This window comes from Candoia aspera, chromosome 15 (assembly GCF_035149785.1).
Source record: "Candoia aspera isolate rCanAsp1 chromosome 15, rCanAsp1.hap2, whole genome shotgun sequence".
In the NCBI taxonomy this organism is placed as follows: domain Eukaryota; kingdom Metazoa; phylum Chordata; class Lepidosauria; order Squamata; family Boidae; genus Candoia; species Candoia aspera.
The window spans coordinates 17113236-17131635 of NC_086167.1; the positions used below are offsets into that span (position 1 = coordinate 17113236).

Sequence of the window (18400 nt, forward strand, 5' to 3'; positions counted from 1 at the left end):
AAAGCTTGTTAGCAGCTAAGGTAGGTGGTGAAGGGGATGTCCCTGCAGGTGCCCACTGTCCACCTGGTGCTGAGCCTCTTCCAGGTTGCCACTCGCCCAAAGCGAAAGGCCCAAGCCGTGCCGGATTCTGGCTTCATCCTCCCTGCGCCCAAGCTGCTCAGCCAGCCTCAACCCTGCAAGAGGAAGGAGGGAAGGATCTGAGATGCCCACCAGCCTCTCGTGCAAGGCCTTTCTCCAAGCAGCGCTGTGCTCTTCTATGAAGACCAACAGATTCCCTTTCCTTCTTCACATTTCACCAACTTGCCTCACCAGTTGGCCTAATGTGGAGCATCCCATCATCACGACTGAGGTGGTTTCATAATGGTCTTGCTTTGCTCCACACAGCCCTCAACCTGCACTCCCTTTCTGGGCTTTGAAACACACTGGTCCTAAACTGCATGTCCAAGGCAAGTCTCTGTCCCCAGGAGAGGCACAGCATGGGAACTGAAACCCCAGCTTTTCCCCGGGAGCTGAGGTTCTGCAAACTTAGCAGGGCTTTGAGCACTGAGTTTGTCCAGGTTGCAAGCCTCACTCCACTACTCACCTTCCTGCAAGTACATCACCGCCTGGGAATAGTTCTGCAAGGCGTGGTGTGTTCTGCCCAGGCTGCTATAGGAGGCAGTTTTGGCCACCAGGTCGTTCATCTGGGCTGCGATGCTGAGGTGCTGCTCCTGGTAGACCACGGCTCTCTCATAAGTGCCTAATGACTCATAGGTCAGACCCAGGTTCCCATATGCCCGACCTTGACAAGCTGGATTGTTGGTTTCCTCTGCAATCTGGAGGTCCATCTGGTGGTACTGGAGTGCTGTGTCATATTCTGCCATCTGCTGGTAGACACTGCCCAAGCCACATGCTGCACTCCCCTCCAGGGCCTGATCCTTCATCTCCCGTGCAATGCCCAACTGCCGCTCAAGGCAGGAGATGGCCTGTTCGAAGTTGCCCAGCTGGCTGTGCAGAGTACCCAGTTCTCCATAAGCCTGGGCTTTATCAAAGGCTTCTCCAAGCTCATGGGCCACCACAAGCCTCTTCTCGAAGCAAACCAGGGCCTGCTGCAAGCTCCCTATTGCCCTACAAGAGACAATGCCAGGGTTATCCTTTTTTGCCCTCCACATGAGAAAGCCACAGGAGCCCTCTCCAAACATGCTACCCAGCCTAGCATTAGGTGTTAATTTGGCATACCTAGGCCAGCCAACCCTAACAATGGGGCACAGCAAGATTGACTGACTCTGACAATTTCATCTCCTCCCCAAGGAAATGCCTGCACATGCTCCTTTCAGCTGCAGGCCACTTCCTTCGCCCTTCCTCTGCCCCAGCATGTTCACAAGAACCCCTCCCCTCACCTGTGTCCGTTGCCTAGGCCCCGGTAGGCCTTCACCTGATCCTGCATGCGGTTAAGGCTCTGGGCCACTGACAGGTACTGTTCGTAATATTTGATGGCCTCCTCGTAGTCGCCCAGTGCTTCGTAGCAGTCACCCAAGTTCCCAAAGGCCCGGCCTCTGTCCAGCACAGCCTCGCTCCCACTCAGCTGCTGCAGGGTGGCCAATTGCTGCTCGAAGTAGCCAATGGCCTCCTCCGTGGCGTTCATGTTCATCTTGGTGATACCCATGTTGCCATAGACCTGGGCTTCAATGCCAGGGTCCTTCAGTTTCTGGCCCACCTCCAGCTGCTCCTCGTAGCCCTTGAATGCCATCGTGTATTTGCCTAAGGCCATGTAGACTGCAGCCAGGTGTCCGTGTGCCCGGCATTCGCCCAGCGTCTCGCCCAGCTCTTGATGCACCTCCAGTTCCTGTGTATGGTAGCCCAGTGCCTTGTCATACTTTTGCAACAGACGGTAGGCCGAGCCCAGGGCTGCATAGGCGCTCGCCTCCAGCTTTCGGTCTGCCACCTGATGGGCAAGGCTCAGCTGCTGCTCGTAGAACCTGACAGCACCACCCACGTCCCTCTTGCAGACTGCGATGTCGCCCAGATTGCCCAGGGCCCGGAACTTGGCCTGGGGGTTGTTGAGGGACTGAGCGAGGGACAGGAGGTACTTCTGGCACTCTTCTGCTTTACCAAAGTTGTCCAGGGCCTTGAAGGCCAGACCCAGGTTGCAGTATGCCTTGGCTTGGCTGAGCTTGTCGTGCAAGTCCTTGGCGAGGGCCAGATCTTGCTCGTAGTATTTCACAGCATCCTCATAATTACCCAGGCAATACTGGGCATAGCCGAGGTTGTGGCAGATTTTGCCCTCACTCTCCATGTCCTGCAGCTCTGGAGAGAGCTGCAGGTATCGCTCGTAGTAAGGGGCTGCTTGGGCAAACTCACCCCGGGAGCAGTGGAAGTTCCCCAGGTTGCCCAGGGCTCGGGCCTCGCTCTGGATATCCCGCAGCTCTCGGGCGATGTTCAGGTGGTTCTGGTAATGCTGAAGGGCCCGATCGTGAGCACCCAGAGCTTGATAGGCTACTGCCAGATTGCCGTGGGTAGAGGCCTGGGAGGCCCGGTCATTCACCTCCAGGGAGATCTGCAGCTCCTGACGGTGATACTTGACAGCGTGGTCAAACATGCCCAAGGCATTGTAGGCATTGCCCATGTTGCCATAGGCCCTCCCCTGGGCTGCGTAGTCATTCAGCTCCTGCGCAATGGAGAGATGCCCCTTGTGCAGCTTCAGGGCCATCTCGTAGTCCCCCCTCATCTGGTGGATGATCCCTGCAGGGAAACAGCAAATGGCTCACTCTGCTCTGAAGCCCACGCAAAGGCACTACCTCCTGGCCAAGTTCAGGTCCACAGGAAGCTGGAAAGATGGACCCTGCCAGCACAGGAGGGAATGACTCAGCCCAGATGGGCGTCTCCTGCACCCTCCTGGCAAGGCCCAGAGCAAGGATCTGGCAGCTGGCTGCCCTGCAAAATCCCTGATGCCTCTTGGCGGCTAGGAGAGGGTCAGCCAGTGGAAAGGGGGAGAGGCAGCCCTCTGGGCCAAGTGGGAGGTCAAGAGAACTTTGGCCTCTGCAGATACCATGGCCTGTGAAGGCGGGAGTGGGAGGCAGCGGAACAACTGTTCCCCTGAGCTCATTAGGGCCAGCATCTTGGGACAGCTCTGCTGTGTCTGAGAGCATCTTGGGATTGCATCTACGTGCATGGAGGAAGCAGCCAGGCAGAAACGAGGTCTCCTGGGCTTGATTGAAGGTGGCAGCCCTTCTCCTTGACCTGCCTGACCTTGCCTGGCTTCTGCTCTTACAGAGCACATGCACGCACACACATGCCCGTGTGGGCCTCTCCATCACTCTTTTTTGGATCTGTGCATAATGTCACAACACATGTACAAAAGGATCGGGTCTTGCATCGCACTGCTGCTTTTCTCAGACAGACCCATCTAACCCTGCCCCCAGCTGCTGCTGCAACTATTCTGTAGCTTGTCTGTTTCAGCAGAGAGGCAGCTGGACATGAAATCCACTGTGGCTTGGCTCCCCTTCCAGCTGTTTAGGAGCATCGGCAACCTTTTCGAAGGATGCTGCTGGCCCCGTGTCTACGTCAGCAACCCAAAAGCTGGCAGAGTGAAACAACCTGCTGCTTCTCTCTCCTCTTGGCTTTGGAAGCGCATCCGCCATGCCCACGCTTGGCCAGGCCTTCTGCCTCAGCTTTCTCGAGTGAAGCTTTTGCTGCCCCCCTGCCCTGCATGCCTTCAGCCCCAAGGCCCCCTCAAGCTTAGCCCTGGGGCGCCCCCTGCAGTTGACACGGTGCTTTATGGGCCTACCAACCCAGTCCCAAGAGATGCCTGGCCCCAACCCCTTGCGCTTGCCCATGCTGCCTTCCTTGCGTTTGGGAATCCCTGGGCTGGCACCCTCTCTACTACAGTTTCAGCAACGGGGGGGATCGCCCCATCAACAGTCTCTGCATGCCGTTTGGGGCTACATTTGATCCCAGGCAAGGGAGGTGCTTCTCCGAACTGACAAGGTTAAGCTGGGGGGGGCGGGGAGGGGGCAAAGGAGCCTGAGTTGGGTGATTCCTGGGGACCTGCCTTTCCCGGCCAAACTGGCTATGTTAGCAAGGGGCTGCGCCCTTGCCACCTGCTGCATGGCTGCTGCCTGAAGACAGCTCACTAGCTGCCCAGAGGGTTCTGTGCCAGACCACCAAGGGAGAGGTTCTGCCAGCTGCCTATCCAGGGAGGGATCCTGGCTGAAAGTCCAGGATTGCGCTCTCACAGAGGTGGCACAGCACAGGACAGCTGTCCTCTCACCTAGGTTGGAAGAGGCGCGGCCCTCCGCAGCTCGGTCCTGCAGGCTCTTGGCGATGTGCAGCTGCTCCTCGTGGTACTGCTTGGCCCGCTCCAGATCCTGCAGGCAGCGGGCAGCGTGGCCAAGCCCAGCGTATGCTCGCATCTCGATGGACTTCTCCTGCAGCTCCCGGGCCAGCTCCAGGACGTGGTTGTGGTAAGACATGGCCTTGTCAAAGTTGCGGTGGTAGTGGTAGGCACTGCCCAGGTTGCTGTAGGCCCGGGCCTCCTCCCGCTTGCTGCCGAGGGCCTTGGCAATCCCCAGGTGCTGCTCATGGCACTGCACGGCATTCTCGAAGTCGCCCATAGCAATGTAGACAGCCCCCATGTTGCCTAGCTCTCGCGCTTCCGACAGCGCCTCCTGGCCCTGCTTGGCCAGGAGGACGCACTGCTTGTGGCTGGCCAGGGCATTGGGGTAGTCCCCAATGGCAGTGTAGACATGGCCCAGGCTGCTGAGGGCAGAAGAGGCGGCCTGCAGGGAAGGTCCAAGGGGGAGCTTCAGCAGGCTGACTGAGCAAGGCGACTGTCCATCAACTCACACCCCTCCCCGAGAACTGAGGCACGGGCCCCCAAGGGCCGCCTGCTCAAGGAGACATAGGGAGGACCGTTCCCCATCTTGGGAGGCCAGCCACGGAGCCTCCAAGAGCTGCCCCTCAGGGATGCAGGCCTTGTGGAGCCCTTCTTGGGCAGGACTGCCAGCCTCCCACATCAGCTGCCTGGCCCGCTGCAGCAACACAGGCAGAGGAAGGAGCAGGCCACAAGGGCGTTTGCTCTCCAAGCTTAGGCAGGGAACGCTCTCCCTCCCAATGCCCATGGCCTCAGGGGAGCCAGCTGGCTGTCCTACACAGGAATCCACCCCCCCAGCTCTGAGTCATTTGTGTATTGGAAATGTTTATGCCGCTGCTGATTCAGGCCATCGTAGCTATGAGTCAGTTCTGTATTCCTGCTGTGCTGGCTTACATAAACAGATCCTTCAGGGGAAGCTACCCATCATCTAATCTGCCCATTTGATCTGTTGCCTGTTGCCTCAAAGGCTCTCCAAGGGCACCCCTTTCATCACTGGGAAGGCATGCAAGCATGGCTCTGCTTCAGAAGGCAAGGCTGGGTCCCGCTGCGTCACGCACACGATGCAGCCAGTGCTGAGGATGCCAAAGGCCGGATGCCACAGCAGGAATGTGGTGGCGGTGGCTCCGTCCTCCTGCTCCTCTGCCCTCACTCCTGAGCCAAGGAAATAGTTGGCCTCTTCTGGAGGAATGTCCTCAACGGCCCAAAGCCAGGGAGATTCCCACCAGGACCCGCATGCTTTGTACTAAATGCACCAACCTGTGCCCACAGCCTCTGAAGTTATGAGGGTTACAGTCTAATTACAAGAAAGGAAACATGCGAGTTCACAGGCTTCTTTGGGCAAGTATCTGAGGCACGTGCACAGGTCCGTGGAACAGCTGCACCACGTTTGCTTGAGCCCCGAGTGGCCCTCCCCACTGTCAGCACACATTTCTGGGCCATCTTCCAAAAGACCTCAGGCTCAGCTAGCAGCCCCAGCAAGTGGCACCCCAGAGGTCACCAGGCAAGCCTCCTGGGCAACTCTGCTGCAGAGCCACGCAAGGGGCAGGGGAGTGGGGGCATACTCTGCAGACCCACCTAGATCAGTGCCCACCGAGGAACCCGCTGAGGTTTTCTCCTCCTCTAATGCAGGAACTTGGCAATAAGGGAGCTGCTGGAATCTGGGCACCTTATACCAAACTCCAGCTTTCCAAAAGGGTTACCATTGGACACAAAGGCACAACAGTGGAAGGGGAGCTGGTGAAGCAAGCAGGCTGAACACAACCGACCACTGTGCCCTTCTTCTGGCCTGCTGTAGTGCCAGAGCCACCTAGGCCCAGTTGGGAAAGAGACCCGGAGAGGCAGACAGCCGCTATCTCATCTGCCCAGGCAGGCCCTCCTTGGACAGACATGCTGTGACTAAAGGAAGGGTGGAACACGATCGCTGAGCTGGGGTAGGACAATTGGCGAGGCTCCTCCCTGTTTGATGGCTGCAAGGGATCCCGCTGCCACTCTCCCCCTTGTCCCATCTAGCAGCACCGGGAAACAGCCTCTGCTGACCCAGAACCAGGCTCCTTCCTGTTTCTGCTTTCAGAGACCCAGCCCTGGAACGTTGAAGCGCTGTGGGCATGACCCCTCCTCCCCTGCATGCTAGCAGCCCATCCCTCTCCTGGGCAATCCCTCCTTCCATGAGAGCTGACCTGCAGCCCTGCCTTGCTCCTGCTGTGCTATTTTCAGAAGCAGGACTGTAATCAAAGGCTTCAGAGCCAGTGAGCTGGAAGAGCAAGGCATGCATCCCAGCATTGCCAGGAGGCCCGAGCACCGTCTCCCTTTTCCCAGCTGAAGATCTGCTCTGTCTTGCTTCCTGAAGCTCTGTGTCCTTCCTGGCCCTTTTCTCCTGCAAGCAAAATGCTGGGAGACCAGCCTACCACCCTCCTGCTGCATGCTTAAGACTCCCCTGAAAGCCGAGCAGATGACCTGCTGGGCCCCGCAGCTCAGAGGATGTGCTAACCAGCTCAAACTGGGGTCCCTCTGTGCATCCATCAGTACAGCTGGGACACTTCCCCTCCTTTGGGAGACCCAGAGCCTTGGGACACTGCATCTGTTGGGCTCCTGCTGCTGGGATCTTTGTTCCTGCCACTAGCCCTGGGGACAAAGCCATTACCTCCTTATGGGCTGGCACAATGCAGACCCTTTTCTGGGGGAATTTACATCAGCGCTGCAGTAGCAGTAGCAGCAGCTTCATAGCAATTATTGGGGGGGGGGGGGCGGTAGGCCAAAAGAAACAGCTGTGAATTCAGAGGAAACCTCTGGTCAGGAGGAGCTCATCAGAAAGCACCTAAGTACTTTTCTGCAGCCACATCCACACAAAATCCAAATGGCTGTTTGTTGTCAATAGTTCTTAATTGTAAACCCAGAATGATTATAAATGGAAAGAACATGGTGACTGGGCAGAACCCTGTGAGCCACAGATGCCAATGCCAATCTCTAAACCTAATCCTTGCCAAGGAGGCCACGTTGCTTAGCGCCAGCACAGCATGGCTTGCTACCTGGTACCCATGTTGCCTTCCCGGCACCCACTTCAGGGCCAGTACTGCTGTGAGATTCTGGGCCAGCATGTGCCAAGGCCACCCTGGCTCCTCTGCTAGGCTGCCTTCACCAAGCCTGACGTACAGTTGGCATGCCAAGGACAGGCCAGCTCTGCCTTCCCAAAGCTCTGCAATCCTGCCTCAATGTTTCTCACAGCAAAGGGCTACCTCACTACCACCACCACCACCACCGTGTCCCTGCTTGCCTCTCCTACCTCTCTGTCCTTGAGCTTCATGGCAAGCACCAGCTGGTGTCTGTGGTTAGTCAAGGCCTCCCGGTAATTTCCCTTGGAGAAGAAAGCGGAGCCCAGATTGCCGTGAGCTCGGCATTCGCCCATCTGGTCACCTGGAGGACAAGCAAGCAAAGCACAGTGTGAGCCAGAAGGCCCCTGGGGGAGGCTGCCAGGTAAACCCCATGTTCTTGTGCCCAGCAGGCCTGGAGCAGCAAGGGGGGGGGGTGCCACCAGAGTCCTAGAGGGTCTTTCCTTTCAGACCCAAGCCCCTTTGCTCAGCCTGGCCAGCCCACAGGGCCCTCCAAATGTGTTTTGGCCACCGCAATGCTGCAGATAGCTCCTGGGTGTTACTTCTCTACCGCCTAGAAAGCGATCACTGTGGCAGCACGCAAAGAGGGCACCAGAGGGATGCGCTGGACCTCCTGGGAACAAGAGGGACACACGCGTACCCGCCACCAGCTGTCATGCCCTCAAGGTGTAATATGGCTACCTAAAGTCTTGGCCACATCCAAATCCTGCTGCATGTAGGCTGAGCTTTTCTCGGCGTTGCCCAGGGACCAGTAGGCACTGCTCAGGGCAGAGAAGACGGAGCCCCTCAGCTTCAAGCTGCAGGTGCCAATTTTCAAGGCTGCTTCCAGAACCACCACTGAGGCACTGTGATGGCCAGTGGTCAGCAGCTCCTGCCCGATCACGGAGACCACCACAAAGGGGCTCTTGTCCAGTTTCATCTTCTGCAGCTGCTGGTACGTCGGCTCGAGGGACTCTAAGGAGGGAGGGAAGGAGGGACGGAGGAGAGGCCAGTTCACACCATTGGGCTGGGAACTTGTGGTCCAGTTCCCATAATCCCCGATCAGCACAGCCCACATTCAGAAGTGAGGAGAGTTGCGATCCGACGAGAAGGGCCCCAGTTGGGCTTATGGATCTTCCTGCCCTTCCTCCTCCGCCTGGCCAAAGAGCACCCCCTTACCTCTCATGGGGGACTTCATGGCTGCTTCCACCATCCCCACCAGGAGCTGCAGGCTCTTGGGGTCTTGGGCCAAGCCGGAGGCAAACGCCGCCAGAGCATCGGCATGGCGCCCCAGGTACTGGAGGGCAACACCCTGTCGGAAGTAGGCCTGCAATGACACAAGCACGAGATCAGCCGGAGTGCCTTGGGCCCCTGAAGCAGCAACACTGGGACTTAGGAAGCAACCCCCACAACTGCATAAGCACTTCCAGGCTCCATGGCTGCCATGCAACCACCACCAGTCCATAGACAACCCTGCTTCCAGCCAACCCTTGCTTTCCCATCCCTAATGCCAGGGAGGCCAACAGAAGTCCACCAGCCCAGCAGTGAGCCTGCATGGTCCTCTCTCCCCCAGGCAACTCTTGGGGCCAAATCACCCTGTGATGCACTACAGGTGATTCCAAGCAAGCCTTTTTATCTAATTTATGGGAATGGCAGTCCCAGATGAGATCACCTTCCACTTGCAACTCTCCCATGTTTCCATCTTTGCTTTTCCACTGAAAATTTGCTAAGGGAGGAAAAAACAGAAGAGCTGCGCAATCTTGTGAACGGTGATGTCTGGGGCCTCCATCCTCAGTCATGTCTGTGTGCATGAGGGCTCCTCCAGCAAGAAGGAATTAAGCAGGTCTGCCAGCCTATCAGATTGTTTGACTGTATCAGCTTGCAAAAAGTGTCAGACAGGCTAAGCAAATAAATGGGGAAGGATGTGGCAGAATCCGCAAGACAGAAATGCGCAAGACACTGCCTGTAACCATCCAGAGAAGCTTAATCCCACACAGGTGCACCTGGGCATAGCTGACAGAAAGGGGCAAGGCTGGCAAGAGCAGAAATGCATGATCCAAACTCTCCAACAGGGATGCTGGCAGGCCACTGCAGCTTGCATGCCATCCCAAGAAGGCACCTGGCTGAGGAGGGGCAGAACACTGAATCCCAGGGCTGGGAGGGGCCTTGGGGGTCTTCTGCTCTAAACTCTTGCCCAGGGCAGGGACCCTCAGACCATACCAGGCAAATGGCTCTCCAGCTTCCGCTGATGGAGCCCCACGACTCCAGGGGGCAGGCTTTTCCATTGCTCAATAGCTGTCATGGTCAGGAAATTCCTCCTCATTCCAAATTTGGATCTCTCTCTGTAAAGCTTCCACTCGCTGCTTCTTGTCCTGCTCTTGGGCACTAAGGAGAGCGAATCCACAGCCCTTCAAGGATTGGCCTGACCAGAGCTGCACAGGGTGGAACTATTACTTCCTATGATCTTCACATTACACCTCTATGGTTGCAGCCCAGGAGTGCATTGGCTCTCTTAGCAGCTGCAGCACATGACTGGCTCACGCTTAATTTGTGCTCTTTCAGGATGCCCAGATCCTATTCCCAATTGCTGCTGCCAAGCCTGTCTTGTTTCTGTGCAACTGTTTTTCCCCTACCTATGTGCAGAACCATACAAAAGGAGGAGGGAGAAGACCACATCCCAAACACACAGGACCCCTCCCCCCCAAAATTCATGCAAGTATCAGCCAAGCAGCCACTACATAAGAGACTTTCAGACTAGTGATGCACAAGCCAGTTCTCTCAGCCAGGCAATCAGGAGAAGCAAACAGCCAATGACAGACACGTGAGGCATAAACATAAACGCCTTTTATCCCAGTGCAACAGATCTTCAGTTAACATCCAAAGTGAGTATTCATTAGGAAACTGCAGCTCACTTAGGAGCTGGTCCAAGGAGGCAGAGATTAAGGAATATCCGAAATGACATGGGACATTCAGACATTAATATTTAACCTCTTTTCCAGCAGCAAATGCTGATTGTAGAACCCACTGTAATGAATTGGAAGGAAGCAGAATTCATTTTATAAACCCTTTATATAAACGTGTTAACACTCATCCATTTGCCCAGGGGAAAGAACTCGAGTGGAAACCTCGCTCCAGAGGGCAAACGGCTTCTCCTACATCAGGCCAGCATGGAATCCTGGGCTGCCATGCTTGCAAAGCGCTCGCTCAGCCGGAACCACGTTCCGAACTGCAGCAGGTTCGGTGTTGGCCAAGAGATCTCACTGCAGAGTCAATCCAGTGGGACTGGACACAACGGTAAAGGAGGATCGCCACATGCTGGAAGCAGTACCTGTTGAAAAGCAGGAAGACCAAGCAGCCAACTCAGAGCCCAGACTACTTGATTAACGCCCTAACAGTGCCCTAAACAAGCTTAGAACATTCCAAAATGCAGAAGGCGGCAGGCAGGGTGAGCAGGAGCCGGGTTACCCTGGCTCATCTGCGGTAAAGTACAGGGACTAAGGAACCGTGGAGGAAGCAAGCATTATGGGGCCATTAGGGGTAGAAGCATGAAGGCTGAGGTGTGGCCAGAAAACCGGAGATGGCAGAGTTCAAGCTGGAGGAGAACACCAATGTTTTGTTAAGCAGAGCAGAAAGGAATTTTAAAAAAATCCAAAGAGAAATAGCAGAACTTTGAGATGGGCCAAAAGAGGAGTAAAAGCAGAGCCCTGACTTTGCATCTAAACAGCAGACTTGAAGGTGGTGTTTTAAATGGATATGGAGAGAGAACAGCTGGCAAGTGCAGGACCAGAAGGGATGTCCTGGCTGTAGAAAGTCACAAGGTATTTCACCCATGTTCCAAGACTGTGGAGGACTGACCAATATTTCACCCCAATAGCAAGCTCCCCTTGTTTAAAGATGTTCCAGAAACTGCTCCCCACCTGAACATGCCTGCCTCTCTAATCCAGCCCAAGACTGAAGTTCATCTGCCAGCAGCATGGGTATGACAATGGAGCAGCACCACCGCCCCCCAAACAGCAATTAACCTAAGAAACTGCAAAGTTACAAGACAGACCTTGGACCAACTCCCTGGACTCCCTTCCCAGCACCACCAGGTTCCTGTCTTCTGCAGGACACCTTCCTTCATCAGCCACAGGAAATGCCACAGGCTATCAGGATGGCTCCCTCCATCCACCCTTGTGCTCAAGGCCTGCCCTGCATCAGCTCTCGCCACCCAAGCAAGGGCCCGGTTTGCATCTCCCAGAAGAGACGAAGGCACAGCTATCTCTTCCTGTGCCTCCCAGGGGTCCCAGGCTACAAACTCCTTATGCTCACACATTTTCCAAGTTCCACCAGGACAGATTCTACAGCCGAGCCCACCTGCCTCTTCTTAAAGCCCACCCAAAGGAAGTCATTCCGTCCATTCTTCTCAACAGACAGCTGCCTCCTCTCTGCTTCCAGATGGGGACATCTTCTAAGAACAGGCTCAGCCTTCTCCATGAAGGAGAAGCTGAGCAATTCCATGGCCCTGAATTCCCCATATTATGCTGCTCAAGAGCCAGTGCTTAGATAATTCAGGTGAGAGATATATTCATTGGCACTGTTTTAATAATCCAGCTTTTAAAAGCACCATGGCCCGGTGTGTTGCCCAGACTGACCCACGGAGCCCTGCACAGGGCACCCATGAGGAGAGGAAGCACATCTGCCTCATTCTGGATTTAGAGCTCTACATCTGGGATATCTGAGCTAGGCTCGCCCCCTTCCTTCCATCCGCTGTGCTCTGCGTTTGCCAAAAGGGTTCTGAGAAAAGGCAACAGGGAGGTTCTACCATCCAAGGCCAGACCAGCCTCCTCCCCATCTGCCCCGTGGTGGAAGCCTACTTGAAGGGGATCTCCCGTGCCGGATTTGCACCAGCCAGCTGACGCTAAGCTAGAGGCTCTGTGGTCCCAGGCGGCTTTGCTGTCCTTCCAGTTCTGCAACAGCCCACCCCATCCTGGAAAGGGGCTAAGAGCTGCACTTATTCAGGGGGAACCCATGCTCCTTCCCCACCCCCCATGTGATGTGGGAAGAGGCTCCCTGGGCTCCACAGGCGGGGATGGGAGAGCAAGCCTTCCCTAGACACACCATCAGCAGATGTGGCAGCTGACACCCCCCAACGACCAGCTTGCAAGGCCTCTCTCGTCACCCTTCCGCCTGCTTAGTGGCCCACATTACAGCTCCTCTGAAACTGGCCGAGAAGTGGGAGCCCCAAGGGAGGGGACCAGGCAGCAACTCGGGTTAAGGCAGTCTGTACTGACCCTCCACTCGCATAGCTCTGCATGCCATTGGGACAATCAAGCACAAAGGAACAGGCAACCTCGGCTGGGCTCCGCAGAGGCTCTGGGAAAGTAGCGTTTTACTGGATTCAGCTACAAGTAATCAAATTTATTCTAAGAGGTCTGATCTATAAAAGGAACCTACAATAGCAATTACCAGGGCTTCCATTACGCTGGCAAGTCCAGCAGCTGCATCTGATGTCAATTTAAAGGAACGCTGCTTATTCTCCTAGGGACATCACAACCACACAGCCTTCCTTCACTAAAAGCTGCCCTGAAGCCTGCTCTCCCCAGTGATTGGTGCTGCAAGGATGCAACTTCAGCCACAATGCCCCCACCAGCCAAATGACCTCCTCTTAGGCATTCACAGAAGCAAGCATTTCACTCCTGAAACTCACAGTTTGCCTCTTTCCTGGCACCAGCAAGCAGAAACCAAGGCTGCACGCCACCTGCACACACACCACATAGAAGAGCGAAAAGCAGCAGATGAGCCCTGAAAAGCTGCCCCACCCCCACGGGTGCAGGAACACAAGTGTAATTTCCATGTTGCCTCCTGGGCTATCCTGCAGCTGACCCCGTAAGCCGACAAACAGCCAGGCCAAAGAGGTTCAAGCTCCGGCCGGCTGAGATCTGGAAGCCCACCTTGGAGCAGCCCATGGAGCAGGAGGGAGCCATCTGCTCCTGCCAGCGGACAAATGCCCATGCACCTTGGCTACCAGAGGGGGTGGTGCTCTTTTGCCTTTGCCTAATTAATGGGGGGACAGTTCCCTCCCAGATGGTGGCAGCTGCGGCGCCCAGCCTCACAGGCAGTCCTGCGTCACCTGCCAGACTGCAGGTGGACCCCTGGTGGGAGAGAAGAACAGACCGCTTGGCAGCAGGCAATGCTCGATGCCAGGCTGGGCAGAGACAGAGGTCCGCCGGAGTCCCTCCTCCTGCCTTGCTTCTCTTGAGGGTCCTGGGTGGCTGCCATTAACAGATTCACACATACAGGTAAGGGAAAAAACAGGCCTGCCTGCCATTTTGTCCGATGGATGAGACAGGATCCCATCTCTTTTGGTGAAAAGGCAGGCTAGTTAACTATGGAATTGTAACCCTCCCAAGGAACCGATAGACCGTCTCCTCAGTTCTCACCCCCAAAGGGTAAAGGAGAAGGCGATGGGTTTAATGCTGCAACTTCTTCTCTTTCAAAGGGTAGTGTGTCCACCACACAGGGCAGACCCTGATGCAATCCAAGGTTTGCAAGTGGGGTCAGGCCACAAAGGGCTGCAGGCACCAATGCCAGTTTTGCCCACCTTGCCAGTATGCATGCCAAACTAAACAATGTGCCAGGGACCTGCACAGTTCTGTTCTCTGGCAAAAAGTCTCGGAAAACCTGGCCAGCTCCAAGGATGAATGGAGATCTTCTCAGGAGGAAACCACTCTGCCCACATCATTCTGCAGCCCCCAGAGGTTAAAGTAGAGTGGGCATCCATCAGGCTCCTACCACCTACCAGCCAGAAGTTGTCACTGATGCAGTACTGGGGATGCTGCTGTTTTCAGCGGCCCCAGGGGACTTGCAAGTTGGGGCAGGCACGCTTTGCTAGCGGACAAAGGATGTCTCCAGAGGAACACAGCTCTTTGGTTGGGAACATCCAGCAAAAGATGCAGAACTCGGGAAACTGAGCAGAGCTGGGGAGACAGCATCAGCAACAAAGATGAATGGATTTTTTAACAGGGAGGCCTGCTGTACTCAGCACCCTCTCTCCTCCTGAACGGTTGTCTGTCAGCTCAGAAATCAGACCCAGCTGGCACCAGGACTTAAGGGAGAGCAGGCAGCCACCTGTTCCATCTCTTGAGACAGACACGGCATCCTCCTTTTCTTGTTGTCCCAGGGCTGAGGCCACGTGACCTTCTCCAATCAGGACAGGATCCTGCCTTTTGGCCACACGGTCAACTTTGGCATCTCATCACGGCCCCCACTCTGATCCTCCAAGCCGCACTGGAGAAGGTACAGGGTGCCCAGGGATGTTCCAAAGTTGGGTCCTGAAAGACGGGACCATCAGGCCACGGCAAGCAGCAGAACACTTTCCTTGGAGCATGTAGCTGTGAAGGGCTCTCACACAAACCCACAGCCTCTCCTTGGCAGCTCCTTCCAACTCAAGCATCAGCCTTTCTGTTCCTCCCCGAATGTGCACGTGTTCCAAGAAAACCAAACCTCCCAGGCATGGCGGACCTCTGGGAAGGAAATCACCACAAAACTCTGAAACTGGGCCACTGGAGATGATCCCCCCTAATTAGCGCAGGCGGATTGTTAAATGGGCTGCCGCGGAGGAAAGTGCGTCAGGCTTGGGGCACGGCTCTGCCAATGCCAGCTCCGGCTCCCAGAGCAACCCTGCAATTGATGGAAAAGGAAACGCTGAGTGGGTAGAATCCCAGAGCCACCCGGGCACGAGCCTGGCTGCAGGGTCTCCCGCTGTGCTTCAAGAGGAAGAGTCGCTCCCCTGGCTTTGCTGCCTGGAAACGGGAGAACAATTCTTTCCAAAATGAAGGACAACAACAGGAAAGGGTCAACATCGCCCTGCAGGAAGGACCAGAAATGCTTCTTCCAGCTGGCCTTCTGCTGTAAACCACCCAGTCACTGGTTTGAGATGGGCAGCTATATAAATTGAATGAATGAATCAAATAAATAAAATAAAATAAAATAAAGGCCACTTCCCCGTTCCCCCTGCAGGGCCACGTCAGGTTCTCCTCCGCATCTGAGCAATCAGAGGCTCCAGACTGGAGTGTCTTAACGAATGACTGGAAAAATTCCTCACCCAGATGTAGCCTCCTGAGGCAGTATGTCAAAACTCATCACGCTTAGAAGATGGAGAGGAAAAAAGACCCAAATTTTGCTACCTCTGTCTTGGAGGGTCAACCACTGCCTCTTGGTAGCACTCAGGGCCCCACTTGTTATTCTGGGATGAGGAAAGACCCCCCTCTCTGCTAACCTTCCAAAGGAAAAGAAGGGAGCACCGCCACTCAGGTCAGCCGCACTGGAAGTCCCCTCCTGCGTGGCCGGTGGTATTCATCGCACAAAATTGTGGATGGGGGAAAAGAAGAGCTTGGGCTCCAGATTAATCCAGCAGCCTGCACGCCTAGCCTGCCAGGCACCAGAAGCACCAGTTTCTTAGGCCTTCTTACTCCCTGACCCAGAATGCCTCCTCCTTTGCAGAGACTGCAGAGACTGCCCCATCCCCCCCAATGCATTTGTCTCCTTAAAAAAAGGGAGCTTTTGAGCTAAGTTAAGTTTCACAAAGGCAAACACATCCGCCTCACCCTGCCTTGACTCCTGAAGGTCCTCTGCCACAGCAATCCTGATGTTGATGCTCAGCTGCTGGGCATACCTGCCTTGGCATCAACCTTTCAGTCTGGGATGAAGCCTTTGCAAAAAGAAAGGCCAGCATTGGCCTGTAACTCAAGGCTTGAGAAACGGGACAGCCAGCCCAAGCCCATTCGCCCTAAGCGATGCCGAAATCAATCGGCCACAAAAAGGGGGCTGGAGGCAGTCCTGCGGGGGCAGAGAGCATGAGCTGTGAATTCAGCCGTGCCACCCAAACCCAGCTTTCAAGAACAGAAACGCCGAGCTGAGAAAGAGCCTCCTCACTGTCACCAGGGTGAAAAAGACACAAATCCTCAGCTGCAGGACACAAACACAATGAAGACAGGTTCCTGCAACCCTTTCCTCAACCTGTGGCTTCTTGGTGACCAATGGAGGTCCTGGGGGGCCACCAAGGCTGGGAAAGGAGCAGAAAGCTGGAGCAACAGGGGCACACTCCGCCAACACTCCAAGGGTGCCTCTTTTCCTTCCAGAACTGGACAACATGCCGCTGCCTCCTCCTCCCCCCTCCTCCAGAAAGCACCCAGCAGCTGGGAGCCTCTGCTATGCCCAGCTGCTCGCACTCCATCCATGGCCCTCCTCTATCCAGCCTCTGGCATCCCGACTCGCTGCCGGCAGCAGCAAGGAAGGAAGTTCTGCCAGCAACTCAGAATTCTCCAGCCTGCAATATTTCCCCAGCACAGCAAGGAGTGGTCAAGATGTTTTGCTTCCTGCCTCGCAACCGGTGACAAGAAGGCCAGGCGAGGAATCTGGTCCCCACCCCACCCCCGCCCAAGGCAAGCAGCTTCACTCACCTCCTGGAGGGAAGCTTCAGAAGCCAGGCCAAGGACAGGAGCAAAAGGGCAGCTGGGGGCCACACCCGCTCCCACTGACCCCAGCTCTGGTTTTGGGATGGCTGCTGACTGGCAGTGTGCTACTTACACACCTTTCCCCCATCAGGATGCATAGTGGGGCAGGGTCCTTGGGGGATACTCAGGGAGGAGACCAGGCTCTGCACATATGCTGAGTGCTCACAGCAACTGTGGATTCTGGAGCCGTGGAGGCAAAACAAAATGATTAAATGGGTGCCAGGGGCAGGGGAATGGTGGCAGCGCCTCTCTCTGAGCACGTGGGCCATGTGCAGGTAGGCAAGATCCAGGACAGCAATCTCATCAAGCTGCAGAAAAGCAAACTGCACAGCTGTTTTCTCCAACTTGGTGCCCTCGTGGTATGCCAGACTACACTTCACATCAGACATAACTAGCACCAGGTAGGAGAGGAACCCCCAGCAACTTTAGAAGAGGGGTCACTAGGACCCCTGCTTCACCAGTGGGAGCTGAGGAACTACCAGAGTCCCACCTGGCACACAGGTCTTTCTTACCAACGATTGGCTCTTTCACCAACAGGGGCCCAGCAAAAGCCACCCCTCCTGCCCAACACCCACTCGCAGCACAGGCCCTTGTGTGCCAGAGAAGTGTCACAGCAAGAGGCCAGACCCCCGAGAATTGGCCTATCATCAGCGCCCTGTGAAACGGGCATCTGGGGGGGCCAATCTTACGAGAATGGACTTCCAACAGGAGCTGAACCATCTGAGCGTGTGAGATGCCCCACTAGGAACAAAACCGGCTCACTGCCCCAAGTTTGCATCCCACCACAAGGCGTGCCATCTGAGGACTCATCAACACTTGAACCTTAGCCCTTTCAGCAAAACCAATCAGTAACATGTGAGAAGATGCCAACGGACTTTCATCGCTCTAAGGACAGTCAGCTTCTGAAAACAGACCCAGACTCTAGGGAATTACACCCAGCAGCTTCAGGGCATGCAGAGAGGCACTCATGGGCATTACAAGCCTGTCTCCTGCGTATGCCTGAAGCCCAGATCTATCACAACAAAGCAACCCCTAGGTAGGAAACATGAAATTAATCAGGTAAACATGTCAATTGCCAGAGCAAACAACCCAAAAAGAGCAGAGCCGAGTTAACGGACTGAAGCCCACCCTCGACCGCGGAGGCTCACCCAAGGGGCGCACAAGCATCCCTGACCCTTCCGCTGCCCTGCAGTGCGGCCGAAAGGGCACTCGAGGCAGGCAACGGCTAAGCTGCTGGCGGAGCAGCGCAGGCAGGTCTGCCACGACGGCAGAGGACCGGATCGCAGCTCCTCCGGCTCCGGAGCAGGGAGCCGGGCTGGCCATCGCGCACCACCTGCAGCCCGCCCGCCCGGCCCGCGGCGGACGCTGCCCAGCTCCTTCCCGCAGACGCCACCGGAGCAGGAGGGAAGCCTCTCCGCCCGCGCAAGACCTCGGAAGCCCCGGCGGAGAGCGCCTCCCCCGTGCAG

The 18400-nt window shown here is 55.9% G+C and overlaps 1 protein-coding gene across 6 annotated transcripts in view; it reads right to left on the minus strand.

Moving 5' to 3' along the window:
- Positions 1 to 18400, minus strand: part of TTC28 (tetratricopeptide repeat domain 28) — a 52721-nt gene that overhangs the window by 10186 nt on the left and 24135 nt on the right. For 4 of the 6 annotated variants that reach the window (XM_063315588.1, XM_063315589.1, XM_063315591.1 and 1 more), the window contains 7 exons: positions 8617 to 8764; positions 8140 to 8412; positions 7632 to 7762; positions 4250 to 4757; positions 1380 to 2721; positions 584 to 1107; positions 64 to 173 (listed from right to left, as the gene is read on the minus strand). In XM_063315588.1, the coding sequence (XP_063171658.1) occupies positions 64 to 173; positions 584 to 1107; positions 1380 to 2721; positions 4250 to 4757; positions 7632 to 7762; positions 8140 to 8412; positions 8617 to 8764 (3036 nt within the window). Of the gene's footprint in view, positions 1 to 63; positions 174 to 583; positions 1108 to 1379; positions 2722 to 4249; positions 4758 to 7631; positions 7763 to 8139; positions 8413 to 8616; positions 8765 to 10349; positions 10579 to 18400 lie in introns of those variants that run through there. The other 2 variants (XM_063315593.1, XM_063315590.1) reach the window with 2 other exon arrangements.